Below are 14,884 nucleotides of genomic sequence, written 5' to 3' on the forward strand. Positions count from 1 at the left end.
AGTCGAGTGTATTTTCCATTCGGGTGGTGGCGAAAGCGTTCCCCCGTCGCGACGCCACCTCCGATACGCGACCAAGCTTCATTAAATGCGGCCACCTGCGATTTCCACGACGCCAACACATCCAATCGTTAGTGTCGCGCAGGCGCCATTTTCACTTTTACCGAGATAGAAAACTCAATCGACGACGTTGTCGAGTTGTCGTTGAAAATCGTGGAAACCGGGAGAAAATTAAAATATAAAAATTAAGCATCAATTTATATTGACGTTCATTGTTGTTGACTTTAGTTGTACAATTGGTTATTTTTAACAAGAATCCGAAAGTAAAAAATATAAGAAAATCTTATGCACTCCTCCAAATCCTTTTTTTTTTAGTTAATGAATAGAGAAAAATAAAAACATGTAAATGTTAAAAAAATTACTTTAAAAACTAAACTTTTCTTTATTATATAATTCCAAAAGTCAAGAAAAAATTACAAACAATATTAGAATTTTGAGTACAACAATTCTTAAACAACAATTTCAAATTGTAACAAAATGACAAATATTTTTAAGTAAAATAACAAAATTATATTAATACAATTTTCGATTATTAAATAAAATTGTGAGTAATTTCCCACATGAATAAACCCGACAACATTGTCCTGGACAAACTGAAAAGCCCAGATAAAATCATGTCCCGCAACTCCGCGATTTTCCCCTGAAACGATGTGCTAAACCGCATCCAGTCGATCCAGTGCACTCGATCGAGATCCGTCGTTCACGTCGTATTTTCCAACAGCGATCTGTCGGTTTTTCACTTTATTTCCCCATTTTTCTAAACGTTTGTTTTCTCTTGAACGTCCGACAAATCCATTCAACAGGTAAGTCTGAGTGTGCTGGTGTTTTCTTCTATTTTCCTGCAAATTGTAAACGGAGGGTGGTTGTCTTGGCGAACGGTAGTACTTGTTGATTGTTTTGAAGGGAAAATGTTTCACAAATATGTTAGTGGACGATTTGATGTAACATATTGGTAGATTATCGATCCGTGTTATCAGATTGGTTCAGTTAAAAAGAGGTGAGGTAGTTGTCTATTTATTTGTCATAATTTAAATTGATGTTATTTACTTTAATAATATTTTAATGGTTTTGTACGTCGTTGCATTATGTTGAAGTTACAGGAAGGAAAACGTAATGTTATTAAATATTCTCATAAACATGGACGTTAAAATCAATTTCTATTGTCTTAAGTTACGCCTCTGTGTACTTGTTGAATATGCGTACACGGTCTCAACTCTAATGGCTGTTTACGAATAAGAAAAATAGAGAAACAATAAAAAAGTAATTTTTATAAAATAATTTCATTATCCAAACAAGTGTTTCTTATATTAATTAATTAATTATTAACAAATTAGACATTTATTAAACATTTAAATGAGTCACAAAACAGTTCAACAGGAAACCTTATTAATCACGCTTGCAAAATTTCCTAGCAATGATCCTCATCTAACCGCTAACATGTGATAAAAATCAATCGTAACATCCGCACAATCCAAATGAATGAAAAGCACTTCCAGTCTCGCACCTCGAAACGATCGTTTACCCGTTTATTTTTAGATAGTAAGTAAATAAATCTGTAAGCGTTATCGATTGTTTAGATGCCGGAACTGTTTTTGCCCGCGAGCTACATCATAATGGCCGAAGCTGAGCCGGACCTGAGCACGTTCGAGAACAAGACCGGACTGGCGGAGGACATGAAGTTCCTTGCTTCGATGCCGGAACTTTGTGACGTCACTTTTCTGGTCGGCGACACGAGGGAACCGGTCTGCGCAGTGAAAGCGGTTTTAGCTGCGCGTTCCCGTGTCTTCCACAAGATGCTCTATCAGGTAAACATTATTTTCCATGTTATTCATGGCTTTGGATGTGGGTAAATACGGGATTAAGTTGATGGTTTTTCGCAGCCTAGGTCAAAGTTTCGCAGCTACAGGGAACCATCGGTAAGATGAACAATAACATTATCTAGTTATGGTTGCATTTTGAAGGTACAAGACGAAACACCCCAGTACAATTTTATTCCTCGTTTTGCCTCATTTTCATCTGTACAAACGAAATTACTTTAGAACGTTGCAAATGGAAGCTGCAGGACGTGACCATTTATCCCATTGTATTTATACCATAGGAATTGCGAGATTAGATGATCCAAAACTGCATCAGGCTTTAGTTTCACATTTTAAGTCTTCTTTTATTCAAGCTTTTGGTCATAGTTTTTAAGTCCGAGTATGATCTAGTGCTTCTTGTAGACCCCAGTTTTGCAGGATTCATCAAATCAAACATTTTTTTAAATGATTTATTGGGTAAAACAATCGTTTTTCAGGCTCCAAGTCCCCAAAGAAAAAAGGAACCACCACCGAGGGAGAACAAACTCAGATTATTCCTGAAACGGTCTTCTGAACCCCTTTTGAACTTACAAAACGCTTCTCAACAGGTAATTACTTTATATTACTTATGAATATATTACCTAATTACTCTTGTAATCTAATGAAAATTTTGCCTTGAGTTATGTATATAAATAATTGATTCAAGAATTTGATAATGTACAAATATAGAGCTTTCTAGATTTAGCAAAACCCTTTAGAATTGCAAACATTTTTATATTATTTTAGTTGCTCTTGTAACATATGTAATTTGTTTATAAATAGAAAATAATATTGTAATGTTTGTAATTGGACTGAAAAGAGATAACTCGAAATTTGACGCATCGGTATGTTATATAGAGAGGTGGTTACACCCAGCAGCTGGCTCCTATCCAAGAGGTAATCCATGCAACGTAAACAATCCCTTTTCTGCCTTATTTTTTATACATTCAACTTCTGACTACTACTTACTTTTTCTAAATATGTCTTGCCTTGCCACTGTAAACCAACAACTTCATCAAAACAAAACTAACAATAAGCTCTCAGCTCTTTTTGTCTGTTATTCCGACACCCTAAACCAAAAACTCTAGTCGCATCACACCAGAATTAATTATTTATTTACAAGTTTGGTTTGGTGTGACTATTTTTGTACAAAAAAATTTTGCACCCAGTTTTTGCCTGTTAGAACTAGCAGTGGTATTTTTTAGACGTGGAGAGAAAAGCATGAAGCTGCTTAAAGGTGGTAAACTAACCGAGCACTTGTATAATAAGTTTTAAACGCACTATGGAATACCATTAAAAACACACCCAACAAATTTATAAATCAGTAGTTCTGGTCAATTGTAAATATTTATACATATACGGAATACTTTTTATATTAATATTTTAATTAACCGCATGCTTTGGTATTTAAAATGGTTGGAACGTGAAGGTTTTATTAATAAACGTGTGATGCTTTAGCCCCCATCTCAGCAACATCAAACCTTAATTATCGAGGAGTTTGAACCGGACGTTTTCAGACAATTGATCGAGTACATCCACACCGGATGTGTTACCCTTCAACCCAGGACCCTTTTAGGTAACAAAATAACATTGTAATTTCAATTACTATTAAATAAAATTGTTTAGGAGTGATGAACGCGGCCGATTATTACGGACTGGACGAATTGCGAAGAGCCTGCGCAGGTTTTGTCCAATGTTGCATCAATGTGGACACCGTCTGTGCTCTTCTTGCTTCCGCCGAAAGATACATCCAGTACAAGTGTACCAAATCCCTTGTTCAAAAAGTAAGATTTCCACTTTTGTAAACTGTAATAAAATTGAAAATTTCAGGTCTTGGAATTCGTCGACGAACATGGCAATGAAGTCCTCAATCTTGGCTCCTTCACACTTCTCCCTCAGCATGTCGTCAGACTGATCCTGGCCAGAGATGAATTGCAGGCGGACGAATTTACAAAGTTCCAAGCCGCGCTGATGTGGGGTAATAACGAATATAACATATTTAACGTTAGACATGTTAGGTTAATCATTTAAAATAAAACAGGAAAGAAGTACTGCGACAATAATCCAAGCACTAATCTGAAGGACGTGATCGGCAACTTCCTCGAGTACATCCAGTTCCATAAGATACCAGCCAACGTGTTAATGAGGGAGATCCATCCGTTGGGCCTCGTTCCTTACAGCATCATCATGAACGCGCTGGCGTATCAGGTGCAGTACTACTTGCTCGCATTTCGGGGCTTTTTGCGCAGCATCTATTTGCTAAGCAACCATTTCAAAAAGAAATACGTACGATAACTCCATTTTTGAGTGTTAGAGGATACATCAATTCGTTACGTTTTTTGTTGTACTAGTATAGTATATTTTAGAAGAGTGTTTTGTGATAGATTTTTTGGGTAGACGTGTTGTCGCTGTTTTCTTGGGGTCTGCTATAGTTGCTGCTGGATTTTGCATTGCTTTTGCTGAGCGGACCATTTGATCTCAGAATATATTTTTTATTTCACTATCATTCATTCGTACGAACATTTAAGCAATATCTTTGTTTTAAGAACCTGAGATCAGACAGTGCGCTGCTTTAGAAACAAACCAGGATTGGGCTCTAGTTGTGTGATAAGAAAAGTCGATCCAGGTTTGTTAGTGGTGTGTCTCTGCCGCCTGCAGCACGCATATCAATCACCGGCTCTGTTCTCTGTCCTGTTGCCCGCTTCAGTTGTCGCACTCCGCGCCACCGCGATGGTCAAGCACTCGGTGTTTTAGGCAGACCCGGCAAGTGTCGACCCCGGAAAGCTGTCGCCCAATCGAGTGAGAAGGCAGCAGCAGGGCCGCAGCATGTCGGTGCAGAGCTCCCTCGACCCGTACGGCTCCAACACAACGTTGAGCAGCAGCGCGTCCAGCGAACTCGCCTCCTCCGACGGCAAGCACTCGTCCAACTAACATAAAGCCACTGTCCCCTGTCCTCAACCGCCGCAACCGCCGCCCAGACGACCTTCCGAGAAATCCCAGCGCTCACCGCTCTCCCGGAAATCCTCCTCGTCTTCCACGCCGCACCATCAGTCCTTGACGCCGCAGGGCAGTCCGTACAGGGCGCCGCCCACGGTTACCGTGTCGAGCAGCACCCCGTCCAGCGCCCAAGGCAGTCCCAAGCACTCCTTCTCCTTCACCATCGTGCTCAAGAAGGTCTCGCCGAAGGAATGAAGGAATTTTACATATCAACTATCTGCAAACGCATCACGCGTCTCCACAACACCCCACTCCGAAACTCTCATTTGACCAAATACCACCACATTGTGGAGACGCGAAATTTTGGTAGCCGGAATCTGTTCATACCTAATTATTGTTGAACATCTTTCCGTCCTCCAAACGATGTGATATCATTTTTCCGACTGATTAAAACCGAACGAAACCGATCGATTTGTGTCAGAAAACGTCGACAGTTTTAACAACGACTCATCCATCCAAAACAAAGAAATGGCTTTTTATTGATTTGTTTATTGATATTTTTCAAAAGCGCGCGCTCTTGCGACCATTCGTTATAATTTATCTGCGGAAAACTACAATGGAAACGGTAATTAAAACAAATAACACAAAACGTAAAATCAAAGTTTAGTCCGTTGTAGCCGTAATGAATTATATATTGCTCTAATTCTCTGATTGGACCAAATTAAAAAACGCACTGGAAACGGGAGAATGTCATAATTGATTAAATGAACAAGAGCAATATACAATTGTATATATCTATATTGTATTAATAAAAATATTTATTATATATTATATGTGTGGAAAATGTTTATTATACAAAACATTTGCATGCAATTTTTGATGAATATATAAAAAAAGGTTTTTCACAGAATAATCTTTTTGTTAAATTCTCTCAAAAATATTCTCAAGAATTCTAAAAATGTTTATTTTGAATTTTATTCTAGCATTTTTAAATCAAGAAAAACTAGAGTAGTTTTCAGAAATTTTTCTGGATTTCTTTTGTGTATTGAAGAGAGAAAAAAATTGTGTCGCTCGATTCGATTCTTCTGTGGAATTCCATTGTATTAGTATATATAATATCGAAAATGCTTTACAAAACTATATTAATATTGTCTCAGTATTTACAAAAATATTTACATCGTTACATATTTTGTCAATGATTAAATTAATTAATCACTCAAAAAATACATATATTTCAGATAGTTTTGTTTATGATAGTAAAAAAAGGAAAACAGTTGGTGTGAATATTTTTGTGTCCGTGTTATTATAAATTGATTTGTTAGATTTTTAGGTAAAATAAAATAATGTTTTACACTTGGCTGGACGTAGGACCAAAATTATTTGAAATAGTGGACCAAAAAAAATTATATAATTAAGCATAAATTCCGTGCTGAACTGCGTCGGAATGACTTCTATTTTAGAATAAGCTTTTATTAAATTTGTGTTGCCGAAAAACTTTCTGTAATAAAAGCGCACGTTTTCTGACAACGAATCGAATCGGTTTCTCCAACGAATAAAAAAAATTCCTCCGTTTCTACTCAAAACTAATAAGTAATTCGTGTGATAAAAATCCTTATGCATCAAATGCTTTAAATTTACAAATTTGTTGCCCCAGACAAGCACAATAATCCGCGTGAGTCTACCTCTTTTAGCAATATTTGTTGAATGTACGAAACGAGATGCATATTTTTGCGCGAAAACGCAACTTCCCAAACTACCCAGAAACAACAATCAAAACGCACAGTCAATTCGCAAGAGAAGTTGTCGTTTTTGCACTTGTTGTTTTTTACGTTTAGACCGTTCTTGAATGTAATGTCTTAACCCAAAATAAATGCATGCGATTGGTTGACCCGACACAAAAGCGATCCTTTTTTACCCAACTTCCCCAGGAACCAGGGGAACAGTGGCTGAAAAACATAATAATTAAACTGTTTAGATTTAGATTTCCGAACTCGACGAGTTCACTTTCGCGCACGCCAAAATTTGTAACTGGTTGGTGTGCGCTTCTTCGTGACGAGCTTAAAACCACTCTGGCAGGTCTGTTTTGTGCCACTACAAATTGTATTTTTCTATGTGACGATTTGAATGTATCAATTCGATTATATCAGAGCTTGTATTACAATTGGTGGCAAAAAAAAAACACTTGCATCTCTCTGATATTCTAAAACTAAAATTATGTGGTATAACCCGATAATAATATGTTAAAAATAATTATTATCATTATATTTTGTGTATTGTTTTAGTACAAAAATAGGGCAGTTACAACAATGCATTCCATTTAAATAAAAAAATACTGTAACGATCGCATTTAAATAGAGTAAATTAATATATTTGTTGTGCGCTTTGATATTATATTAAAAGTATAAAAACATTCGTTGCAGAATTTCGATGAATTTATTATTATTGTTGTACATGTATTGTTGTTTTAGGGATTTATCATTTATATTTTTTGTATTTTTCTAAAGATTAATTTATGGGTTGTTGTGTGACATTGTATGTTGTCAATCTGTACTTTATAAACTCAACATAAACTGTTCTGTAACTTTTTCAACAAAAGAAGGGCATTGCTGATGATATGTTGACCAAATTGGTGAAATATATGTGGGCTAAGATGTTATAAAATATATTTATTTAGTGATTATGCGTGTTTTATTTACAAATTAAAAATGTATTTTCGTATTTGAATTTAATTCACGTTTGAATCCACTGTGGCGAACATCGTACCCATTCCGAGATTCATACAACCGTACGGCCGCAATACAGGCAACCCAGATGACACGACAGTTGAAAACACGCCTACTTCCTCGAACTTCGTCAGATTATCACGTTGCAAGCCTGAACCAGTACAATCACAACCCCACCGACCACCGTTCGACCACCCGTGCGTCCCGTCAAAACGAAAAACCAACGCGAAACCCGCACCCAAAACACGAAAACCAACCACCCTACTCAAGAAATAACCGTGAAACGTGAACGCGAGCGACCGCAATGGCGGACGCGCACCATAGCTGAACGTTTCGTTTGTGGCGCAGCAAAAACGCAAAAGGGACGATCCGGTGATTCGATTGCGGTGTGCATTAATATCGGTTGAAAAATGAACGGGGAAAACGACGAGGAAACGTGGCTGACGAACTGGGAGAAGCAGTGTACGAACGCGATCCAGGAACAGCCCGATTACGAGCAGCAACTGATGGCGGAGTGCGACAGTTCCCATACGAGGATATGGAATTCGTTTCAGGACTCCGCCACCGCCGTCGCGCAATTGTATAGAGGTAAATTCGGACGTTAGTTGCTTCCTGTATGATGTTTTATTTACGGGAAAAAATCATTTCGTTTCGTTGAGGCCATTTTGTAGGACGTTTCGACGTATCGATTACGGATCAGCTGGTGTTTCTTTGTTAGGTTATGGTGGCGACTAAAACGATGCGTTCGCACAAATTCGACTCCCTTGTTTTTGTTTCTGACACGATTTCGTTCTTTGTTGACGATTATACGACATTGGTCCAATGTCAACTGTTTCACACACTTAAAATATGCAATTTATACAATATGTACAATATGTGTATATTGTGTGTGTGTATACTTCAAAATTGAATATACATACAATATACAATACTACTTGAATACACCCAATTTACAATACCACTTAAATCACAAAAATATTTGTATATTACTCTAACTTTATTTCTTACCCCTATTACCCTATACCCCTATATTTTTACCTTTCGGCTACATTTAACATTTTATGTTGAATATCCATAATGCAGTGAATTTACTTAGACTAAATGTGAGGAACATAAACAGTCTTATGTTTTGATAAAAACAGTAATTGCTTAAATTTGATATTTAATATACTTGTATATACTAGAATTGTATATAAGTTACGACTTATCTATGTATAGTTTTTTGTCAAAAATATATTCAAAACACACCTGGAATTTTTTGTGTTGCTTTTCTGTTTGTTTCATCAAATCTTATAATAATCTATTTTTTTTTTTTTTGTCAAAAACAAATGTCATGATTTGAGGGTTAAATGTGAAGTGAAATAAATTTTATTGTAAGACCACATTTTATTCACGTTCTTTGATAGGAAAAAATAATCTAACTGTGAGGAATATGAAGGTGACTTATGTTTTAATAAATACAGTAATTGCTTTAAAAACTTTGATATTTAATATTAGAGTCTTGTATATAATAGAATTGTACAGAGTGTTACCATTTACTACACTCCAGGAATTTTTTGTTTTGCGTTTCTATTTGTTATCTTATATATCTTATAAAAATCTTTTTTTTGTCAAAAACAATGTCATAACATCATGATTTAAGGGCTGAATGTAAAGTGAAATAGATTTCATTGTAAGGTCACATTTTATTCTTTTATAGAAAAAAAAACTACATAAAGCTAAAATAATAACAGTAACCAAGGATTTATACCCTATAAAAACAAATGATGTTTGTTTATTTTGTTGTTGAAATTTAAGGCATTTCATACAATATGTAAAATATACATCTACATTGTACATATTGCAATATAATATCAAAATAACTGATATAAATTTGATAACAATTATTAGAAAAAATGTTTATTGTTATTATTTTTTAATCTGACATATTTAATTCAATTTCAGATCGTTTTAGTGAACCTGCGGCAATTTGGGTCCAGTTTCAAACAGCTGCAGGAACAGTCACAACTTTGTACAAAGGTAGAATTCTTTTTATCTATTTGATGATAATAGTTTAAAATATAATATTTTCAGAATCTTGCGAGGGTATAAAAAAGACGTCGGAACTGGCGAAACAATCTGGTTATCAGAAGAGGAATAATGAACTGATGAATTGGGCAAAGAGGAAATGCAGGTTAATTCCGAGGGAGGATCTGTTGGCTTATCTTTCAGGGAAACCTCCACCCCCAACAAGACAAAATCACCATCACCACCACCACCACCACAGTCACCACAGGTGGAGTGAATTTTTATGATTTTAACTGTTTCAGTCACTTTAAATTAATGCATACATATTTCTACACATAATTTTATGGTAAATATAGTAAGATTTTATAATTAATAATCTCAACAATAAAAACAATGAGAATTTGACATCAAAATTAGTAATAGTAAATTCCAATAAGATTTTTCAACTAAATTGCGGTTATTGAAAGGAAAATTTAGGGTTCGCTATTTAAAACGAATCGGTATTGTACTGATAAAATAGAACCAGCTGGCTGCTACTTTTCTAATTCAATTTATCTCAGATTCAAAAGATAAAAAGGATCCTTTTTAGGAACCACCTGTTCGAGTTTTTACCTGTTTCCTTCAGAACCTAGTAAACATTTCGACTACCTGACAAAACTCCCCCGACTCTCACACATCCCGACAGGTAGAATTTTTTAAACAGTACGTTTTATTTTTCAGGTTGTCGCCGGGCCCTCGAAATATGTCGCCACCACCCGGCAATGTACCCGTTCTGCCTACCGACAGCCCGGATCCGAATATGCTGACCTTCCGTGAGGCGTTGGCGCGCAGCCCAATATCCCGGGTGTCGCGCAGCGGCGACTTGTGCGCCTTCATCAACGGCGAGATGGCGCGCCACTGCAAACGACCGGCCAGCCCTTCAGACGTGACGATGGGCAGTCCGACGCAACAAAAACGTCCGAGGTACATGTGAAACGCGGCCCCAAAGCGTTTCCTTGGACGGGTCGCTTCGCCCTCGTCAGCCGTTGATGATGTGTGGGCGATGGGCGTTTCGTGTCGGTTCGGGTTGGCTCGTGCCATGATCGGTTAGTGATTGGACTGCGTCTGCGCCTCTGTACATATTTCATGCCGATTCGATCTGTTTTTAATTATGTTATTTTGCCGTAACTGAATCTTATGTAGGGATGTAAGTTAAGTTTTTTTGTAATTAGGCACCAACTGTATATACTTGATTATGTATGTATATTTATTATTATCCAAGTTGCAAAATGGAGACTGTCATTAAATAATCAGGTTACCCAACATTGTACTTCGACTTCCAATTTTACTCTAAATCAAAGATTAAATATATACTCATTATATATATATATTTAATGTTTGGCTTTATCCTGATTTCTTTTGTTGATTGATATTGTGTATGTATGTTCATTGACTTTTAATTATTTTATTGTTCTTTAATTTGTATAACTGTTATTATATCAATGCAACAACTGTTTCATTATTACATTGGTTATCTAATAAATGTATAAATATGTAAATAAACTGCTCCATAGAGATCTCCTCTTTTACTATGTAACTATATCGTTTTTTTAATTCTATACTTGAAGATTTTGTATTAATTTCAGTATTATTAGATGCTGTTAAAATCAGTGATGGACTTTAATATTACAATACACTCTCTTTTAATGTTTGCAAGTTCCATGTCAAAAGTAGTTACTTAGAATTACCAAGCATAACAAGTAATTGCATTTTGAAGCACTAAGCATAAATGTTTTTTTTTTTTTTTTAAAGGCTTTAGTAGTCATAATTTTACTGTAGTTTTATGTTGATATTTTACATTCCCCGTTGGCCGAATATTATAATAATAGGTTTTGCAGTAATTTATTATTACATAAAACTAATGTTCATAATAAATAAATATAAAAAATAATAATCTTTAAAGAGTACAAACTAATAACAAGTAATTGCATTTTTGAAGCACTAAGCATAAATGTGTTTCTTAAATAGGTTTTAGTAGTAACAATTTTACTGTAGTTTTATGTTTATATTTTACATTCCCCGTTGGCCGAATATTTTAATAATAGGTTTTGCAGTAATTTATTATTACATAAAACGTTCATGTTCATAATGAATAAATATAAAAAATAGTAATCTTTATTGAGTACAAACTACACAAAAGTACCAATGCCTGAACAAAAAACTTGTAAATAATAGACGCCAAAGTATTTTATAGAATTTAAATTAGTTTTAAAACGCGTAAAGCTTACAATGAGTAATTTAAACAAACAATTATCAAGAGTAAGTGAAAAACAAAGAATACATCTAGCACCAAAATGCATTTTTCTTGAAAAATTAATTCAAAAATAAAAACAACACTACTTGTTTATTTATAGATTAAAAATATAATATTAAAACTACCATTCATAGAAAATCTCTTATTGTGTATATTAAACATATGTGTATATTTTGAACTATTCAAAAATGTTAACAACACTGTTGCCAACTTAAAATTAGTACATTAAAACTATGTTAACTTTTTTAAGTCAACTAAATAACTTAAAAAGAAATATATATATATACAAAACACTTAATATGGCATTTTTATTAATTTTATTGCATATCAATCTAATAATTCATATAAATTTGAAAAGTGAGTGAACTAGTCTTGCGGTGGTATGCCTGCAATAATAATTAGAAACACCTTCCGATCAATCAACTAAAGTTGTGCAAAATCTAAGGTTACAATCCGCAAACGTAAACAAATAACCGAACGAAATGTTCAGCTTTCGAAAACGCGTCAACTGAACGAAAATCCGGGACAAAAGTCCTCGGTAATCAGACATCGCCCTTATTGATTTTTCGGCCCCATAATGGAAGACACCGAAATGGACAACTTGTCCGGCACCACAATTTCGGACGACTACATTAAAAAACTAATCGACACGGAAGAGGTGATCGGCAACGACAACGAGAACTACGAGATCAGTCCCGAGGACCTAGAGACGCAATTCAATGACGAGTTCGACTCCGAACAACAACATCAGGACGTCAAAAATGTAATAATGAACAACACGACGATCTACAAGTGCACGATGTGCAGCGAGGAGTTTCGTGACTTCAAGACGTACCGGCTGCACAAAAAGAACCACTTCATTGAGAAGCGTCGCTGCAGAATCTGTAACATTGTGTGCCAGAGCATAGGGAAACTGGAGGATCACATCAACGCTCATCTTGGTAGGAAACCATTCGAGTGTTCGGTGTGCGGCAAGAAGTTCGTCGCCGACAACCACCTGAAGCTGCACAGCCGGGTCCACAGCACCGAAAAGAAGTATAAGTGTGAGAAATGCTCAATGTCCTTCCGAGACCTGGGCTCCTTGAGGCAACACAGTTTGGTCCACTTGGAGTCTGTGAAGGAGTTTAAATGTAAGGTAAATTAAATTTTATTTTATTACCACTGTTATTTTGAATATCAAATATTGTACTGAAGTTTTTGGTGGCTTTTAAATTTAATTGAGCTCCCCTTAAAATCCGCATTGTTTCAGATTTGCGGGGAGGATTGTAAAATGCTGACGAATTTGAAAAAGCACATGGCAAAACACGGTGAACAACGACCGACACAATGCGCAATCTGCCATCATCGTTTCGACAATGAACGCAACCTAGAACTTCACCTAAAAACCCACAAAGAACTTACATTTCCTTGCGAATATTGTTTGAAAATCTTTCCGACATTGTACAAGTTAAAAAAACATGTAGGCAGAGTTCACATACCAAACCATTGCGACGTTTGCGATCAAATTTTTTACGACAGAGCCGAATATACGAAACACAGAAAAAGCCACATAGAAGTTGAAGCTTCTTTGACTTGTAACATTTGTAACAAAACCTTTGACAAGCCTAAAAATTTAAGCGAGCACATTAGGTTGCAACACAAAGCCGATGGAAAACTAAACAAGTGCGATATTTGCAATAAAGAATTCATCAACGTTTCCTTGCTGAAAAACCACGTGAAAACCCATAACAAATGTTTCAAATGCAATTTTTGCGAATTAGTCTTCAGTTCTCGCTATAATCTGGAAACGCACTCGGTAGTTCACACGAAAGCTCGCAATTTTATGTGTGACGTGTGCAACAAAACCTACACGACGAAAACTAGTCTGAAAAATCACAAAGCCACCCACAGTGATGCACGTAATTTCGAATGCGATCACTGCGGTAAAAAATTCAAATCCAACAGACGCTTGTACGTTCACAAATTCTGCCACAAAACCGAGGAGAAATTCGAGTGTGAAATATGCAACGCCAAATTCAAAGTGAAACAGTACTTAAAGTACCACATGAAAAAACACTCGACGGAAAAACCGTTCCAGTGCGAGCTATGTCAGAAACGGTTCAAACACAAGAAAACTTACCTTAAACACATGAATTTCGGCAAGCATAAAACAGATGGGGAAGTTATGACGATCGAATGTGATTTCTGCGATCAGGCTTACATTACTCGCGATCAATTGTTGGATCATTTCGCTGCTGAACACGAACAACAGATGATCGAGGAGGCAAAAGCTGAAGGGATGATTGATTGCGGACGATACGTGGATTATATAAAAAAAGAAATTAAACAGGAGCAAGAGGAGATCGCGGAAGAGAACTCTCTTGAACCAGAGGTCAGTTTGGAGGATAGAACTGGCGAGTTAGTCATTAAAATTAAGGAAGAGCCTTCCATTGAGGTTTGATGTGATTTAGTTAGTATGTTTGTAGTAGAATAATTTTGTGACTGATTTTGTTCCTATAGTAGGGATAATTTTATTGTTGTAGTATTAAAAGTTCAGTCAGTGTTGTCAGAGAAATATTTTTTTTTTTTGATTTTTAAGAAGGCTGACTGTAGAAAATCGATTTGGAAACTTAAAAATGATATTAATTTACTAGTTACTAGTGTTATTATTTATTGTAAAAAGACTTGTGTAAATGTTAGACTTTTATTTTTTTTTTACTTTTTATTTATTTATTGAGTTAATAAAAATTTTAATATTATTCCATTGTTTTATTAAAAATTTAAACAAAACTACATGCTATAAAATGTGTAAAAAATATAATTATCTACCTCCAAGTCACTTGGTTAAAATATACTCATTTCCTTTACTAACTGCTTGAGATGTTTTCCGCACACTTCGTCTTTTTTGCGTCTGTCCTCAAAATGATCGACCCTCAAATGTTGACTAAAAAATAAATTATTCTCGAAAATTTTCCCACAGTACAAGCATCGACTGTTGTCTACAGTTTTATTGCCAAATTCTTCACCCAAACAGACCAGATGATACATTTTTT

The 14,884-nt window shown here is 35.6% G+C and overlaps 3 protein-coding genes across 6 annotated transcripts; all 3 read left to right on the top strand.

Moving 5' to 3' along the window:
* Nucleotides 1-683: 683 nt before the first annotated feature.
* On the top strand, nucleotides 684-7,507 carry LOC109603333 (serine-enriched protein). Of its 4 annotated transcripts, XM_049961181.1 has the most exons (10): nucleotides 684-860; nucleotides 1,635-1,862; nucleotides 1,938-1,973; nucleotides 2,351-2,461; nucleotides 2,751-2,789; nucleotides 3,351-3,468; nucleotides 3,519-3,676; nucleotides 3,723-3,870; nucleotides 3,934-4,100; nucleotides 4,647-7,507. In XM_049961181.1, the coding sequence occupies exons 2-10, from the start codon at nucleotides 1,635-1,637 to the stop codon at nucleotides 4,821-4,823; spliced, it is 1,182 nt and encodes a 393-aa protein (XP_049817138.1). In that variant the 5' UTR covers nucleotides 684-860; the 3' UTR covers nucleotides 4,824-7,507. The 4 variants fall into 4 exon arrangements, with proteins under 4 accessions (XP_049817138.1, XP_019875380.2, XP_049817139.1 ...); XM_020019821.2 differs by lacking the exon at nucleotides 1,938-1,973; XM_049961182.1 differs by lacking the exons at nucleotides 1,938-1,973; nucleotides 2,751-2,789.
* A 168-nt stretch (nucleotides 7,508-7,675) lies between these two features.
* On the top strand, nucleotides 7,676-11,115 carry LOC109603400 (telomere attrition and p53 response 1 protein). The gene is made up of 4 exons (XM_020019898.2): nucleotides 7,676-8,140; nucleotides 9,497-9,571; nucleotides 9,626-9,827; nucleotides 10,280-11,115. The coding sequence occupies exons 1-4, from the start codon at nucleotides 7,963-7,965 to the stop codon at nucleotides 10,530-10,532; spliced, it is 708 nt and encodes a 235-aa protein (XP_019875457.1). The 5' UTR covers nucleotides 7,676-7,962; the 3' UTR covers nucleotides 10,533-11,115.
* A 1,083-nt stretch (nucleotides 11,116-12,198) lies between these two features.
* Nucleotides 12,199-14,398, top strand: LOC109603477 (zinc finger protein 62 homolog). Its single transcript, XM_020019980.2, has 2 exons — nucleotides 12,199-12,987; nucleotides 13,102-14,398. The coding sequence occupies exons 1-2, from the start codon at nucleotides 12,430-12,432 to the stop codon at nucleotides 14,290-14,292; spliced, it is 1,749 nt and encodes a 582-aa protein (XP_019875539.1). The 5' UTR covers nucleotides 12,199-12,429; the 3' UTR covers nucleotides 14,293-14,398.
* Nucleotides 14,399-14,884: the final 486 nt, after the last annotated feature.

Source organism: Aethina tumida, chromosome 1 (genome assembly GCF_024364675.1).
Source record: "Aethina tumida isolate Nest 87 chromosome 1, icAetTumi1.1, whole genome shotgun sequence".
Classification (NCBI taxonomy): Eukaryota; Metazoa; Arthropoda; class Insecta; order Coleoptera; family Nitidulidae; genus Aethina; species Aethina tumida.

What these genes read in the sequence shown, in the direction of transcription:
- LOC109603400 (XM_020019898.2), top strand. Translation starts at nt 7,963, where the DNA reads ATGAACGGGGAAAACGACGAGGAAACGTGGCTGACGAACTGGGAGAAG. An exon ending in CGTCGCGCAATTGTATAGAG is followed by an intron (nt 8,141 to 9,496) that starts GTAAATTCGGAC and finishes ATTCAATTTCAG; the next exon opens with ATCGTTTTAGTGAACCTGCG. An exon ending in CACCACCACAGTCACCACAG is followed by an intron (nt 9,828 to 10,279) that starts GTGGAGTGAATT and finishes TTTATTTTTCAG; the next exon opens with GTTGTCGCCGGGCCCTCGAA.
- LOC109603333 (XM_049961181.1), top strand. Translation starts at nt 1,635, where the DNA reads ATGCCGGAACTGTTTTTGCCCGCGAGCTACATCATAATGGCCGAAGCT. An exon ending in AGCTGGCTCCTATCCAAGAG is followed by an intron (nt 2,790 to 3,350) that starts GTAATCCATGCA and finishes GTGATGCTTTAG; the next exon opens with CCCCCATCTCAGCAACATCA. An exon ending in TGAACGCGCTGGCGTATCAG is followed by an intron (nt 4,101 to 4,646) that starts GTGCAGTACTAC and finishes TCGGTGTTTTAG; the next exon opens with GCAGACCCGGCAAGTGTCGA.
- LOC109603477 (XM_020019980.2), top strand. Translation starts at nt 12,430, where the DNA reads ATGGAAGACACCGAAATGGACAACTTGTCCGGCACCACAATTTCGGAC. An exon ending in TGAAGGAGTTTAAATGTAAG is followed by an intron (nt 12,988 to 13,101) that starts GTAAATTAAATT and finishes GCATTGTTTCAG; the next exon opens with ATTTGCGGGGAGGATTGTAA.